Source organism: Aulonocara sp. 'chitande type north' Nkhata Bay, linkage group LG1 (assembly GCF_057382095.1).
Source record: "Aulonocara sp. 'chitande type north' Nkhata Bay isolate Kocher_YH1m ecotype deep benthic linkage group LG1, A_spYH_male_GT1.1, whole genome shotgun sequence".
Lineage (NCBI taxonomy): Eukaryota > Metazoa > Chordata > Actinopteri > Cichliformes > Cichlidae > Aulonocara > Aulonocara sp. 'chitande type north' Nkhata Bay.
In genome coordinates, this window is record NC_141344.1 from 11,521,896 (window position 1) to 11,539,536 (window position 17,641).

The following is a 17,641-nucleotide window of genomic DNA, read 5'->3' on the forward strand; positions in this document are numbered from 1 at the left end:
ATTAGTTCCGTATTAATTGGATTAGTCAACCCAGCCAAGCTGGTAAACAAGGCAATCAATTCTTTACAAATGCAACACTTTGGATATGTGGTTTGATCTAGAAGTGTATGTTTTCCTGACATATGGGTTTCTTTACTTACAGTGCAGGGCTTTCAAGTTGCAAAAATATTAAATAATGCAAAAATCCCCCACAGTTTAGTCTAGCTTCTTTAACACGAAGTGCAGGTGTCAGGTTTGTAGGGACTCAACAGCACAAGTAACTGAATGTTAAGTTTGTTTACTGAAGTGTGAGTGAGCGTTGATGAAGCATGAGTGCGTGTGAGAAACAAGACCAGCTCCAAGCATCAAATCCATTCAACACAGCAACCCGGTGGCATAACTCTTCCACTGTGTGTGTGTGTGTGTGTGTGTGTGTGTGTGTGTGTGTGTGTGTGTGTGTAAGTGTTTGAGGCAGGGAGAGGGAGACGGGCACACTAATTTAGTGATGCCAACAAGCTGTTTTACATTATACATACCCCCCAAAGCTACAGCTATAAAAGTAAAATTTATCTTGTCTGTAAATTTAATGGTAACAAGTTCCACAAGTTTCAAGTTTCTCAAAATGCCAACAATAGTGCTGCCGTGTCCTGCATTTAAATTATCCTTTTTATCAAGGCAAATTGATTTTGCAATTGAATCCTGGCTGAAATGTGTTGGGCATATTGTTGTCACTTGAAATAAGTTGCCTTGAATTTTATGATGTCTAGCAAAATAAATACACACTTCTAGCAGTCTCCACGCCACTATTTCTTTAAATGTATCCAATGGGCCAATAGCCTAAAGTCGTTTACTTATTATTTAGAATTTTTCATGGAATAGGAGCTGGTCAGAGCTGTACCATCTACACACACACTAGCAGTTCTTTTGGGTAGTACTAAGGCAGAAAAAGATGCATGCTAATATGATAATAGCATGCTTGCAATTGAAATGCTAATCAGCTTGCAAGCGGATGTGTCAAAAGAACAAAAAACATAAACTTCTTGCACTTGTTTAAATAAGGTGCTCTGAGGTCTTCTTTTCCAGTAGAACATCATCTTACACTACCATTTACCAAATAAAAACAGTTACTGTTTACCACTATAGAATCACACACACTTTACTTTCACAAGTCTAGAGAAAACATGCATTTGTGTGTTTTACGACTTTACCGCATTGCGTCATAAAGTAAAAGATTACAAATGTAAAACAGCTGTATAGAAACTTGTTTGGCTGTTGGCTCATTTTCATTGGTAATTATTTCCTGTTGTCATCAGTCACCCAATACAGAATACAGGCTCGTCAGTGTTGTTTCAAAGTGATTGCCAGTTTAGCTGATGATCTGACTGAAATGTGAGAGTTTTCAGTCAGAGTTTTTTGCCCTCAAATCTTCGTATAGATTGGCCTCAGCACTACTGCTGGTAGCTATGTTGTTGGAACTGAAGCCAGCAGTAGTCATTTCTCTATTATTGTTTACAGTCCATCACAGGCGGCGCAGGCACTTCAGAGCACCCGTGTATTCTGAAACACATTCTTTAACTGCGAACACCTTTTACTGAAAATGTGAATAGTGTGTTCTTGCACAGCACTGATGCCAATTTACTAAAAATGTCACAATGTAGCTGTGTGGATTGTAGTGTGGAGGTGGAGGACTCAAATGCAGAACAAGGCAGAATAGGAAGGACAAGCTTTATCAAGGTTTATCAAAATTAGAAACATGACACAGAAAATCAAAACAAAACCAAAAACTGAAGAGCTGGGAGGTACCAGAAAACACGAGGGATAAACGGCAGGACAACGCACACTAATGCAGGAATTATTCTACAAGTTGGGTCGACACATACCATGAAGGCTGTGGTGTACCGATAAAAGGAGTTTCCAGATACATAAATTAGCACATAGATATCCAGCAGAAGCCTAAATTAAGCTTACGGGTTACACAGAAGGATTAAACAAATATGACATAGGATACGGGGAGGACTGAGTCCCTGTACTATAAAGCAAGTTCAACAAATTCAGGGTATCTTTACAATATCCAAATGTACTTATGCTAACATTTGCAGTCGGGGTAAGCGGTCACACGAAGCTAGCTATCAACTCAGTTGACTCGATAATTCAACTTAATTATTTTATTGCTGAGTGCTCTCTCTATGTTACTGTTTATTTCTAGCATGACATCTGCACATTAGAGCTTTGAAACTTTAAACGGGATACATTTAAACATTAAACATTACTAGCCCTAAGTAAGGAAATGTGGAAATCACTTTAATTTAAATACAGATCAAAATAAAATGAATTTCAAACGGGGATTCTTGGCACGTGTCCTGTTTTCTAGTAGGTACAACTCCAGCAGTTTAAAAGAGATTTAGCAGCAGATTAATATCAAGTAGAACAGAATTTATACATTTTCTAAATCTTCAAATTTTATAAACAATTCCTGATATTCACGAATGATACTCATGAGGGAAATGCAAAAACCTTCTCACCCCGCAGAGGTCCAAGGGATCTTCCAGGAATGGTGACGCTATTTTCTTGAGAACTGATAGATCAGTAGGCGGTTACCATGGCAATATACCATGGTAACTAAAGGTCAGCATACTAGAATACCAATGAAAAAAGGATTCGAAACACTTATAAAACTTATAAAAAGATCAAATCAGAAATTCAAAACTTTAGACAATAGAAATTCTTATGAAAACTCAAATAGATTAACTAACAATGCAGGACAGTAAGCACCAATCAAAACCAGAAACAGTGACAAAAATTAGACAATTAAAAAAAAGACTTGTGCATATTTGCAATGTAACACTGTCTGTGTCCACAGAATCTTTTCTTTCTTCTTTTTTTGCACTCACTACATGATTTGTATAGAAAGCAAAGTTCAGCACTGACAGCAGTGAAAATCCAGAGCGGTACAAGAGTCATTTTCTACTATTTCTAGAGACCACTGTGACATGGTTGTTGCTGCACTTTCTTTCTTTCCTCCTTGTATTGAGGATCTTCACTGTCTTAGTTTAGCATATTCGCATGTTATGTTAATATTTGCTCATTAGCAGTAAATGTAAAGTACCGTTGAAGTTGGAGTCTGAGAAGCGGGAAGAAGTAGTGGCACAAACACTGTAAAACTTCAGACTTGTTTACATGTCGTGTTAATTAGTAAACTTTCGAGATGTACCATCACATTGAACCAGAGCTGCAGGTTTCTTCAGTATTTATCCTTGCCTTTTCTAGTGTGCTAGTGAACGAAAATAAAATACTGTCATGTTTGCCTTTTTTTCCCTTGAATAGAGTATTTAGTATTTAGTATTTATTTATTTTTTGTCATTGTCAAGAACAATGAAATTGCGTTTGGGGCTTCCATACAACCCAAAAAAAAAGAAGAAAATAATAAATACCCCTTAAAACCCAAGTGTACATATTTAACCCAGTGTGACTCCAATGCAATAAGACAATCCTTAGCAATAATGTTCGTAGAAATTCAGACAAAGACCTGAGAAACATGACAAAATACAACAATGCAACCCATTCAATATTATTGTACTGTGAGATATGATATCAGATATGATAGTTATCTATTTAAGAAAGGGGGGGGGGGGGCAGGAGGGGGAAGAGAATAAAGATATGATGCACCAGTGCAGACCAGTTCATTGCTATTAAGAAGTTGGATATGGTTATTGTCCGTGAGAGGGGGGCAGAGAGTTCAGGAGCCTCACAGTGCTGTGATATTTTGCTTAGTATTAATATGACCTTCTGAGTTCAGAATTAATTTTGCCATTAGCAAGCAGAGCAAGTTTCTTCTGGCTGCCTAGCCTCAGTAACTACCCCTCACAGCCCTGAGCAGTTCTCCCTCAAGCGTTAATGTCATTAGAGTTATTCATTTGACACCTTCTTTATTCTGATTGAATTATTTAGCCTTTCTGTGAACACCCAAGTCTAATACCATGTGATTTTAATAAGCTGAGAGGTGAAGGAGAGTCTTTGAGTGAAGAGGGACAGTGGCTTTTATTCTCTACTGCCTCTCTCATGAATGTTTCAGAGATCTGTGCAGCCAGGAGCAGGGTCAGCCATCCCGCAACTAGCGAGACTTAATAGCTCAGCTTTAGCCAAAAGGCCTGAGTAAAGGATAGCAGAGTTGAGAGACTGTAGTATGCATGCATGTATTGCAGTGACAAGAGCACAACTTGAGGCCACCCTTGGTCTTACTGCTTCTCGTCATCGTCTGCACACCTGGTTGATCCAGGTGGACATAGTAGGCGGTGAGCTTGTGAAGTCAAGCTAATGGCTCTGTCTTCAGAGATAGCTCTCTAAGCAATCCAGACAGCCAGCTTTGTTTTGCCATCTGGCTCCAATTGCGCTGACAAAGGCAGAGGTTCTTGCATGAGACAAAGGAGCTGAAATGAGGCCCACTTTAATAAACCCAGGATGATGGGGAGCCACGTTTGTGTGTTATCTTAATGAGCTGTCCAAAGGAAAGCGCGCCTCCCCTTTCAAAGCCAGCCTGATTGGAACAATAACCAGCGATAACTAGAGACCTGGACTCATTCATTTGCAGTGGGATAGAATCCCTTTGTTGCCTTTACAGCAGAGGCAAATAATGTTTAACAAACAGTGAAGCTCAAATTCTGGATGTATTTCTAGGGGCTAAAGCCAGCAGCAACCTTTTCACACACAAACACACAGTCGGAAGCAAAGGAACACACCCGCAGCACACAGACAGAAGCAGTGGTTTACACCAGTGCCCATTCACATGCAGATACGTGCAGTGCATACAGTTCTAGCTGCCTTCATCCCTTACCTCCGCTCAGAAATGTGTTCAGTAATCTGAGCATGATGTGCTATTTAGAGAAGGCCGCAGTCATGCAAGTGCAACTCCTGTCAGAACCTGACTTCAGTTTGTGTGCACTACCCTGTCTCCATAAGCCTGGACTCCAAGGAGTCAGGCCTTAGCAACAAGGCCCTGAAAGAGAGTGCCAGTCAGTGACCCAGTTCTTTCACGGACAAAGAATCATTGGAAAATAACAATTTGACATACTCCTTTAAAAGGAAGCAGAATTTGAAAAAGGGTTTTATTGACCCCTTTTAACTGAGGCAAGGTTCTGTGAAGGTGTAAGGTTAGGGAATAGCAAGCCCTGTAAAGGTGATGACAGAGGGAAGTCCCACCATCTTTTCTCACTCACTCTTCTCTTAGCAACTTTGTGCCAAGACCACCACTGAAAGAAGAATGACAGTTACTGAACTCATGTTAAAGATTCAATCCCAGCACTTTGTCACCTTAGATATTGTGATAATTTGAAACAGCTGACTGACTAAAGGCTTCAAGATGGTGACTCCAAACAGAAACAAGGACAGCCACGCTTTATGGATTACCTTAACGTCTTGTCTATTGAGTAAGCAAGTAGTTTTTAATCAATCTTAATTTGCAATGTAAAAAATTAGATAACCCCAAGCAGTAATATTTTTTTGATTGGTTGTTTTTTGGGGCAGATAAAAATAAATAAATAATCAGGTGTTCTTATTTGTTTGATGGTAAATGGCCTGTATTTGTATAGCGCTTTTACTTGCCACCCCTAGGGACCCCAAAGCGCTTTACACACCCAGTCATCCACCCATTCACACACTGGTGGAGGCAAGCTACAGTTGTAGCCACAGCTGCCCTGGGGCAGACTGACAGAAGCGAGGCTGCCATATCGCGCCATCGGCCCTTCTGGCCAACACCAGCAGGCGATAGGTGAAGTGTCTTGCCCAAGGACACAACGACCGAGACTGTTCGAGCCGAGGCTCGAACCGGCAACCTTCCAATTACAAGGCGAACTCCCAACTCTTGAGCCACGATCGCCCCATGCTATTCTGTTGAGCTGCTCTCTGTGATATTAACCGACCAGCAACACCAACAAGAGGTTTAGTGGAAGGCTAGTTGCAAGAAAAATTGATGTAAACACAAATAAATATTTTAGGTGTTTTCTGAGATATGGGCTTTTCAATGTTTTATGAAGAAGTAAAAGATCTGATGGGCCTCAGTAGTTTTGCCAGTGTGTGTATTGTGATACAATAATTGTAATGGTCTAAATCAAGAAGCCCTAACCAGAACTGCATATTGCGGTGGAGGGGGGGGGGGAGCTTTCGGAATTGACTTCTTGGACTACATGGTATTACAAGTCGAAGCCTTATTTAAAAGTTGCACACAGTTTCCTTATAACATAACCCACTTTGACAGACCTGCAGGCCGCTAGCATACCATTTCACATTGCTGCAGTTCAGATTGAGAAGGCCTTGGAAGGTAGCCTCAGGCAGCTCTGCTTGACATGCCCTCCCTTTTCATTGGCACCAGAATCTCCACCACTGAGCTCTCCCAACGGTCACACATTACTGAGTAAAGATATGTAAATAGAACATTCATGTTGCCTTCATTATTAGATGTGGGTCACTGAATGTCTTCAAGAGCGCTAATTAAAAGAGCTCCCTGCACACCACTGCTTAGTAGTTGCGCACAATTATACAAGTACTGCATTCATGTTCTTTGCTGTTTCAGCAACATACAGTAACCTACATGTTTACAGTTGTGTTTTCAGCAAGGGTAAACCCTGAGGCAGCTCTTCAGGGTTAAAGGCCAAGTAACACTGATTCGATGATAATGGAATTATAAACCTCACACCACATGAATCATGTAGTCCTCACATCACATATAATCTTCTAATTATATACAAATGGTTGCATTATTTCCTGTATGCTTACTCATTATTTTATACATTCAGTACACGTAAGTTGAAAAATCAGCATTTACAAAAGTGAATTGCAAGTTGTTTGAGTTTAGAAATTCATCAAGAATGTGTTTCACAACAAACAACTTCTGCAGTGTCTTAGAGGTTATCTGTTGGTCTGTAAGGAAAAGGCCACCTGAACATTGTCAGAAGAGTAAGAAAGAACAGGTCCTAAATCATTTGGAATAATGAGCGTTGTCACAGTTAATAAAAGCAGCCAAACTGCTCACTGTTGCGCATCACAAAAACAGATCCCTAGTTCCACGGCTTAGATAAATGTAACAGTACATGTAAGTAAGAGTTTATGTTTTGGGTTTTTTGTGAAAGAATAAGACTACTTTAGGAGTGACAGCAATCTTCTTCTTTTTTTCTGGGATGAATCCCCCTGTACAAGTGCCATTTACATCCTCCTGCCATACCCACCCACCTTATAACAATCCCTCTTCTGTCATGTAATCTGCATTCTTCTGACAGCACAGCCAAGACCCAGTGGGAGAGTGCCTATCCATCTCACTACCCCAATCTGCCTCCCCTGTTTGGTTCCACATGAGCACTCAGCTGCTGTGACTAATTAAATAAAGCGCTGTGCCCTCTGCTTCCTGTTAGCCATGGCAAGGTTGGTGCACAAAGATGGAGCAGAGGGGTGCTACTGAAGAAGGGAACAGGATAACAACTACTAAGCCTATGATAATGCTTTGGTCTATAAGACAATGGACAAGAAAGTAACTAAAGTGACCACTGTACAGTTGTCATACAGTTGTTTCATATTTTGAGCAGAATTGTTAACTGTTTTCTTCTCTTACCTTCAGGAATGATATCGCTGAAAAGCTAAGGTCGAACGAATAAAGGTGAGTATATGTGTCTTTAAGTAGATCTGGTTTTTTTTAATGTGTTGCTCAGTTGTCGCACTTGTTTTTTTCTCTTTATCACAATTGTCTGGTAGTCTTACTCAGTAGTAATGCTCTGGAGGATAGGGGTAAGTGCAGCTGTAATGAGGCTAGGATGTATTAATTCAGCAGAAAGTCTGGAATATGACAAGTCTTGACATTTTGATTTTTGGAATCACAGGGTCACTGATTGATGTGATGAATCTATTTAATTTCATCTGCCATGCAGACAGATTTCCTGGACTCCTTAAAACCACAGTGAAAGTCTTAATAATGGTAAACAATTAAGCTGTGAGCTATGCAGGGTCTCTTCCTTTTTGATGGCATCTGAAACATGTGCTCAGTGTCATCCTTATAAAGCATTTAAACTGCTAGCTACACCCTGAACATAGCTATAACAGACTGCACTGATTTTTTTTTAAATCAGAGCCTTAAGGTTAATAAGACCATTTTAAAATGTTGATGCTTTCTTTATAGATATTTGGATAATCTAGAATGTAATGTGTTTAGAAGAGTGCACCCAGTGTTGCAGGATAAAAGAAGCTTCTTTTTTTACAAACCCAAACTAACCACATCTACTTTAATCAGCATACAGTGGACACTTTGGTACCATCATGCTGGCTTTCTGGACATCCTTGTCACCATTAAAGATACACATGATTACTAGTCACTTTCTCTGTTTTTCAGGTGTTGGCACTTTGGCCGACACTTGTTGTCTTTTAAATGTGCTATACAAATAAAGCTGACTTGACTTGACTTGACTTGGGATTGGTAGATCTGACAACATTAGTGTATTTACAGAAAATGAAGAATGAGTAAAAAGGCACAGGATTCATGATATACTAAGTACAGCAGGGCTCGTGAGAATTTAGTCTTCACATTAGAAAATAGATTTCATCCATAATATGAAAATTAAAAGTCTAAAAATAAAGTGCAACAATTTATCCCAAGTAGCAATATAAAAGAAAACATTTATAGCATAGAATAATAGATAGTTGTCTTTCAATTTCTTAAAGCTTATATAAAAGAAATAAACTAGAAGTTTATTAAGTGATGCATAACCAAAGGCCACTATTTATGCAAGGAAGAGGAGAAAAGGCTTTCAGCACCATGGACAGCAACACTTTTACCCCCAAATGATTCAGATGGCTGAAGATCTGCATATCTTGGTATTGCTTTCTGAATGGGATTGCCTCCTTAACTCATTCACTGCCATTGACGTCTATAGCCGTCAACTGCAGTGAATGAGTCAATGGGTTTAACTCATTCACTGCCAATGGCTGGCAGTGAATGAGTTAATAGTGGTGATGTACCTGGCCAGTCTGAACTGTGGTCTCTTGTGAATTAGTGAATGACTCAGATATACCCCTCTGGAAAAGTCAAGAGTTGGTGAACATAAAAGCAGAGTAGTGAACTAGATTATTGAGGGGATTCTCCCTGGAGAGCGTGTGGAGAATTGTTACATAACTGTCAAGGGAATGTTGTGACCATACTGAGAGGAACCTCATCAGTACAGACGCATTATACAGAGTCACAAAGAAGTGGCCCAACAAGTAAACAGATAACTCACGGAGTTCTCTGTCTGTATGATATCCATATTGTCTGGAATGCAGGAAACTGCCTTTTTTTTTTTCTTTCTTTCTTTTTCTTTTTTTCTGCTGCATTGTAGATACGTTCCCCTATGAGCACCTTCTACCTGGGCTGTCCTCCCTGTTTTAGCTGCCATTCTCCAACCCAAAAGATGCTCTCTGGGTATTTATACTTTTGGACTGAATCCATTCATGTTCTCTATCTAGCCTGAGGGACTTTGGCAGTTGTTTGTCATCTGGGTATTATCACAAGGGCATTGTTCTTGTATATCTTTTTCCTTAGTACTTGAATTGCAGTGTTTAAATTGCTGGGTAACTAGGCACTTCTCTATATGGCTATGTTAGCCTTCTCCCCCCGAACACAGCACATGGCCAGGAAAGCCCAGAACCTTAGAGCTATTTTGGGAAAGCTTCAGTACTGTATCCAACAAAGGACAGAAGTTGTTATGAGGAAAAAAGATATTTTTGTCTTCAAAGCTTTCTTTTGTAAGTGAAAAGATATATTTTCCCCTTTGGTTTGACATAGATCTTTTGATATTAGGTGCTGATATGTTGGGAGACATTTTAGAAGGTAGTCCATTCATTTTGATTTGACAAATACTGAAGTATTTTGTCACTGAGGTGCTGGAGAGATAAGAGTCTGTCTTTTGCCAGAAAATGAAACACAGCTTGTTTTATTTAAAATTTCTGATACTTTTGCTGTTGTTTTTTCAGAGTATTCCACAGTAAGTTTGCCGTTATCTACAATTCAAGTTCTAATGCATTTAATTGTTATCCAGGTCTGTATGTGTGTACAGATTTGCATACATACAGACCTGGAGGTCTCTGTACAGATACAGTATGCACATGGACCTCGAGCAGTTATATTAGCAATAAAGAGATCAGTATGAAAGGTTAACAACTCTGTCCTGAATTAAGTGTATATAATTGTTCAGTACAGACACACTGAAGTATGGGGTGAAAAACCAGCAGGCGTAGGGATAGGATGCAATGTAATTTAAATATGCGGATAATGGCTAATTTTCAAACCATCTCCACAAGATGACATTCACAGTGTTGTACTCTGTTGTACTCATAAAAGTGTGACAAACAGTTGGCGGGATGTTTTCTAAGCTATCCCACCATCTGACAAGCCGTTCCAGTGGAGTTTATTGGCTCGTTTACTTACTACCATCACACATTAGCAAAGTATAGATCACAATGTTCTTCGCTGGGCCTCTAACTCGTACTTTAATAACCAGCAGTTTGGTGTCGATTGTGTGAATACTTTTTATTATAAAGCCGGACAGTTACAGCTTGTTTTTATTATACCCTGATTGGTCATTGCCATAAAGCAGCAGCACCATGCAGAGTGAGTAGAAGATGATGGAGGGTACAGAAAGTAATTTCCTGTAACTAGCCAAAATAAAGTCTGGCCAGAAGGAGTCAAAGAGAGGACATTTGTCATTACTGTAGCATCTACTGACTTTCATCAAGACTGTTATTGCAAGGTAATATCCTGCAAACCTCAAGACCTCCCCACTGCTGAATCATCCTGGATCAATTATTCTAATATTTGTGTGGCAGCTTTGCTATCGATTAATGCATTTATGCAGAGTGCAGCATATTCTATTTAATAAAGCGAGGCTCTGGATTTAATTAAGTCGTTTTCGAGTCAGGGGGCACTTTGTTTTCATAAACCTTTGCCTTACATGTGTTCATTTGTGACTTTTATTTATCAACTCAAACTTTTATTGTTTTATTTCTAGCAGCAATACACACAGACTGTAGAGATAATTACTATCTGTAGAACACTCAATATTTTGTAGATTGTAAACACTGTAAATATAAGGTGCTGATCATTATGGTAACTTATTGGTCCTTGAAAATTTCTGTTAATAAAAGTTCAATTCTATATGTGGGATATTTTCAGCATTGAAAGGTGTCAGATACAATTGATGGGGAACAACAGTTCTTTCTTTAAAGTGAGATTTGAAAGAGAGGTTTTTTCATTTATTCCCTCAACAAGGAGCCCCTTAAAGTTATTAAACATTTAACAAAATCTCCTTCTTGTCCACAGAACACCGTGAGTCCAGTTTTTCATAATTGTCATTTTAGTTTAAAATCTCCCTTTTGTATTTCTGCCTATGGAAGGATATTCACTGAATAATGATGCTCCCAGCAAAGCTTCGAGGAAAAAGTTGAACATCGATGCATTGTTCTTAGAGAGCTGGAGTTATTGTATCACATCGTACAATGGACTCGTCTGACATAAAACAGCGAATATCTTAGAAGTAACATTATCTAGAGAAACCTTAGAGCTTCCCAGGTGAAATTCTGCATTTCATTGCTTGCTCTCTCTGTTCGTAATTTGAAATGATATTTAAAGTCTTTTATTCTTTGTGCATGTTAAGGGGGGATGAGCACTGGTACTGCGCAGAACCTTGGCCTAGCCAGAGATAGCTGCAAATGAGATGAGAATAAATATTCAAAGGGAGACATGAAGGGAATAAAGAAAACTCAGTGAAATAAGGGGTAGCACGGACGATCCCGGTCATCTACCTGAGGACTTTCGATGAATTCCAATGAGAGTGCAGATTACATTTTTTAAAGATAGGCCCTATAGGTGCAATTAGTGCTACATAATGGCCCTTTTGCAGCTCCTTCAGCAGAGTTGTGAAATATTGATTTAATTCACCCCTATATATTCACTTAAACTCTGCACTGTCATGCGAATAATACATCTCATTGTTGTATTTCTATGCAGTAGTAGCTCCGGCTTGGCTCTATCATGGATTTTTAACTACATACTGTGCTGCAAATAGGGAGTTCTTTTTCAAAGATATGAAAAGATGAAAAGGGGGGAGATGTGGTGAAATTTGAAAACAGAAAACTAGCCTGAGTGTATTTTAAAAGCTAGCTGCAGCCAGGTGTACTCTAGAAGATGGGATGTGAGTTCTCTGATGTTGTGTTTTTTTGGAGCAAGGAGTAGTAAAGGGCAAGGGGAGCCAGAGAGGAGGTTCTTGAATTCCGTGTTGTACGTGGCAGGTGAAGCCCGGCAGACACTGATCATGTCAGACAGGACACTTACATTGGACTCACTCCAGGGAGGTGTGGGGTATCTTGAAGTAGAGTTTGACTCACTATTCCAGTATCTCTGATCTCTGCATTATTTATGCTTTTGTCTCAGCCATTTATCAGCCTTTTTATACCTCGCAGCCTCATTCTACAGTACATCTCCTGTGATGGAGTAGGTTGCAGCGATGATAGCCTCTGAGGGAAGCCAATAACTGAATATAGTAGCTCATATTGATATCAGAAAACTGTGGAATGGACAAGTGTGCTGCGTAGCAATCTCTGCATGCTGTTGAAAACCTTGGCAAACATCCATCCACATCAAAATAGTGCTGTGAAAAATAAAATAAAAATAAAAGACAAGAAGGAAAATGCTGTGCTGGCTTCGCTCTCTTACCTTTATATTAATTTTTAGGAGATGAAACTGGTAATATGTGAGCTATGGTAGGAGTTGCACAGCAACTGAATCACTGATCAATGACAGCTAATGAACACGGCAGGAGTTCTGCTCTGTTTGCCACTCGACAGAGAGCTGCCTTCTCCAGAGAGTTACTTCTCTACTGTTTTTGCCAGGAAAGCACAGGAGCCTTCATTGAAACCAACTGCCTCTGGGCTCAATTAACTACCATAGATTACTCATAATGCAGATGAAAGACTGCATACGACAGCGTGTTGATGTTGGAAAAACGTGCGAACACAAAGTGGATGCATTCGTGGATACAGACCAAATGGACACTGATTGTGAGATATGGGATCAATGCATAGATTATAAAAAAGCCTCCACACAAATAGCAGCAACAATAACAACAAAGTTATTATGCTGATAATGATAATAGACACTGTTGTGTGCACATGTTTGTATCTTGTGAGATTATTTTATTAGGCTCTGTGCAACACGGTAAGGACAGAATGACTAAAACTCAATTATAATAAGCTATAGCATCGGTTAATATTCCTCAACTGTCTTTTCACATTGAAAATGTTCAGTTCATATCAAGCAACACTGGCTGGCACCTACTTTTTATACATAAATTACTCATCACTTGTAAAAACTGGTATTTTTAAATGGATCCCAGCGTATTGTTTATGATGCTGCTGGTTATCAAAGTGAATATGCTAAGCGCTAGAGAATTTACAGATGGCATAAACCTAAACACTGAACAAACCCCCCACTGTGAAGGGAATATGTTAACCATATTGCTCGGAGAGATGGCGTGATGACTTTCATGGATAGCTTTCAGAAGTGTGCACATTATTGTGAAACTACAGGAGAAATCGCATGATTAGACAGCGGAAGCTTAAACATGCACGTCTTGGCAGGCTAACTGCTTCAGTAATGCAGAAGAGTAGTTAATGAGATAAGAAGGACCATGATCAAATGCGAAGAGCAAGCTATTCAGAATCAAGTGCACAGAAGAGATGTTGTTGAAATGCACTTGTTAACACGGTTGTAAGAATGTTCTAGATTTTCTTTTCTTCTAATGGAACCATTAATTCTTTTACTATCGCATCCAGCATAGTAGTGCATGAGTAAATATTCAATCTGTCAGTCAGTTAGAAGTGATCATTTTGCTCTTATCCTCAGAAATGACCTGTGTGTTCAGACCATTGTTTATCACGTACAGGCTTTTTTATTGCTTGTTTTTTTTAAGCAATTGCCCGATTACCCGTGTCATTTCCATCCTTCCACTTAACAGTCTGTGACACAGCCAGCAAAACAGTGCAGGAACGCACTGGCGTATAAGTAATTGTGCATCAGGCAGCAATGGATTGTTGCTATAAAATGAGTACCAAACTATTTTTACACATCACAAAACACTTTTATTCTACGTTAATAAAAGTCATTTAAAGAGCCAAAAAGATACCCGGAAACCTACTGAAATGGGAAATATGAATCTTCCATAAAAACATTTGGAATTGACCTTTATGCACAACTGTAATGGACTAAAGTGTGCAATGAAATGGAGCTGAATCTAAAATCTTTGACGTAAACATGTCACAGCCCTTTAGCTGTCTCTCAGCTCGCCTCAGTTCAGCTTGTAAGGTGACAGTCACCTTCATGCTGCATCAGGGAACAAATGAATCACAACACAGGTAAGAGACTCTTGGCATGTCATCCTGTATGACACTGAATACTCCTCAAAGTTAACATACTGAGAATACAAGTGGTTAGGGTAAATGATCGACTTGCCTGTTGAGGTAGCCAGCGTCCCAGTGTGCGCCCAGAATAAACTAGGGCAGTTTCTTTACCCCTTTTTGTACCTTTCTCCTGGTACTGAGTCACCTCACCTTTGGGGCTTACCACAGGAGTCTCTTCAAATGATCCTTTAGACTGAAGTGAAGAATCAAGATTAATGCACTTCCACGTCTTGCCCAGGCTCTGGGGGGAAAAGTCTTATAATTAACACCAGGGGGGCTGCAGACTGCTTTTGGAAAGAGGTTAAGGGTGGGGTACCGCGACCATAGGAAAAAGAGCTGATAAAGGTGTAAGATTTTTAGAGTGTGATATATGCTGCTGCTTTGGAACAACAGTGTGGTAACAGAATGACCTGTCAGACACCTCACTCTGGCTTATTGTTATTGGGATAAAGTGGAAAAGCCCATAGCAAGAGCTGCTGCATTACTCCATCATTCATAGTGATCATTGTTATATGTTCTGATCTATTGAATTATCTCTGCACGGGACCAGGGCCCCCCTCCCCCTTAGATCCCAGCACAGGCCTGTGCCCACAACTCTTCTTAACAGTTTCCAGTTAAGTAACTGTCTGCGCCGATTTCCAGAGAATATGACACGTATGTAATCCTTTATCACTTATTGTTTTCTTGACAAGAACCAGAGGAGAAGATTGATAGCATTCTTCCATCTGTAAGTATGAAGCTATGGCCAGCTTGCTTCCCAGTTCTTCTAGAGCTCACTTTAGAGCACTTATATTTAAAGTATGGGTTTTGTGCAGGTCTACCAAAGACAACATAAGGTGTTAATAGATGCTAGTAGGCAGATTTTGTTACTGCCACTCTTTCTTTCTGACCCTTTTTCTTATTTTCTTGTCCTATAAGGTGCTCTAATGCGGGACTTACAGTATTTAGTAATTATTTTTAACTTAAGAATAGAAATTTTTAATGTTAATGGTACTTCTTTTTAGTTCAGACAGGGCCACACTCATAAGCCCAACCATGTAGCTTGCTTCATACGTCCTTTATTCCTGCTGCTCTGTGCTCACCTCATCACACTACATTGCCCAGATACACTGAAATTCATCTCCTTCCTCCTCATTGTACATATTGTATTTCTTTCATTCAAATGGTTTAAATCTCAGTCTCTGGGATGTGATCTCAGGGACAGTCAATGACAACGTATGTCATTCTAAAATAAATGGTGAAATCTGACTTAAGAGTTCTGCCTCAAGTAATGCGTATGTCACGAACTCTACAGCTTATTTTTAAAAGAAGGTGCTGCAAAAAAAAAGAGAGAGGTAATAAAACACTTAACTTTTTTAGTACCTTATTTAGAGTCACATTCCTCATACTTTACTCGAAGGCAGTGCATTTACATGCATGGTTAGGCCTAATAATAACAGCCTTTTGTGGGTCTTCCCACACTGATGATAGTAACTGCTATTTAAATATATTTCACAGCATACAGTTTTTGTCCTGCCGTAACCCTGGCATCATCTTTACATTATAAGCTTCTAGGGTATCTACTTAAAAATAAATATAAATGTACTTTTAAAGGCAGAGATGTCTAACCTATCATAATTATTCATTCTTGTGCAAAGAAAGCGTCATGATGTGTTTATCATCCGGTAACATCTTTTAAGTATCACCAAGGTTTAGCTGCTTCCTCATTATTCTAAATTCGTCTCCAAGGTTATTCTCAGTGGTTTTCTTCCACAGCGCTATGCCTGATCTTTGTCTTTGATTGATATTCCGATTGTTCTTGTGTTGCTTGTTATTAACTTGAAGTTTCATGTTATTCTTTTAGGGAGAAGTTACCAATGACAAAAATGAAATGGAGCTTATTTTACTGTAAATGAGGAATGAAATGGGCACAGTGTGGATTTAATCAATCATTAGATTGAACCCCCTCTGCAGCTGTATCATTCAAGTGAATATCCTCCTGTAGCCCCAGTAAATCTGTGGTTCCTTGTGTCTCAGGGTTTGGGTTGCAGGAGTGGTTTTGCCTTGCCAGGGCCCCTCTGGATTCTCAGACAGAAGCTGTTAATTAAACATTTAAAGTGGATCTTACTTTTTGATTACCGGTGGACAGCTTGTTATTTTGCAAGATTCTACATTACTGTGGTGTAGCTGTATATTCACTGAACAAAGGGTGCTTTTATTTCACCTCTGGGCTCAAAAGCTTTGATGACTTTGAAAAACACATCTTCAGAGAATGTGTATGTCTGACTCTAAGGGCAGATTTGAATCAGTTGAAAAATCTGTTGTTCATTTGGTTGATGGATATGTTAGGAAGTCAGATTACACTCTGACAGGGAGCAAATGAAATGGATCTTCTTGTGGCAAGCTTTACAATTTGCAAAGATTCCTATCATTCATAATGACAGTCTCTACAACTGTATCAGTTGTTGCTCTGACATTTTGGAGCTGTTAGCAATACCCTTAGGGCTTTCATTTAGGATTTATCCACATCACACCAGCTGTCATGTGTAAAATATAATAAAAGGATGATAATAACCATTAATTAGGAGGTAGGAGCAGCTTGCTAACAGGACTATTTTTGTACTTCCTGTGATGAAATTTATAGTGAGGGCTTCAAACACCACAATACATCTGCTTATTGAGTGCACAGAGTCAAAGCTTTTCAAGTTATATCCTATCTGAAACAAAAGTAGATTCATGACGGGTTTAGACAGCCAAAGTCTTAGTGGTACAGAGAGCACACAAGTCAGATTATTAGACCCTCTCAGAGTACATTCATCTTAGCAGGAAACATAAATGAAAATATCTGTCTTCAATATGTTTATTTAGGAGTCCAGCAGATGTGGCTAAATTGACTATTGCATCTAAAAACTGAACCTCTAAGTGTGTAGGCAACTATACTGCCTTTAAAAGCTTCAAGTAGAAGAGCGTCATGTGTGACATAATTAAATTCCTCCCAAGTTAATTCATACTGTTTAATGATGCAGGGAGAACAGTTTCTTTCGCTGCGCTAGCAGTGGGATGGTCCACGGGGGCCACCAGTAAGGGGAAGTTCAGGAAGACACAGAGAGGAGGATAGAGAGAGACTTGTAGGTTGTAACAGTGTTGAAAAGACTAATTCTTACTGGTGTAACTGTTTATTTAATAATGTGAAATCCACTTGGGTTCTTTTGACTCTTTC

At 39.4% G+C, this 17,641-nt stretch overlaps 1 protein-coding gene across 1 annotated transcript in view; it reads left to right on the forward strand.

Annotated features, from left to right (window-relative positions):
* The window catches only part of cd276 (CD276 molecule), a 72,065-nt gene that overhangs the window by 53,365 nt on the left and 1,059 nt on the right, over nucleotides 1-17,641 (forward strand). Inside the window, exon 7 of the mRNA XM_086269730.1 lies at nucleotides 7,583-7,621. Coding sequence (XP_086125856.1) covers nucleotides 7,583-7,605 — 23 coding nt within the window. The 3' untranslated portion in view covers nucleotides 7,606-7,621. The remainder of the gene's footprint in view (nucleotides 1-7,582; nucleotides 7,622-17,641) is intronic.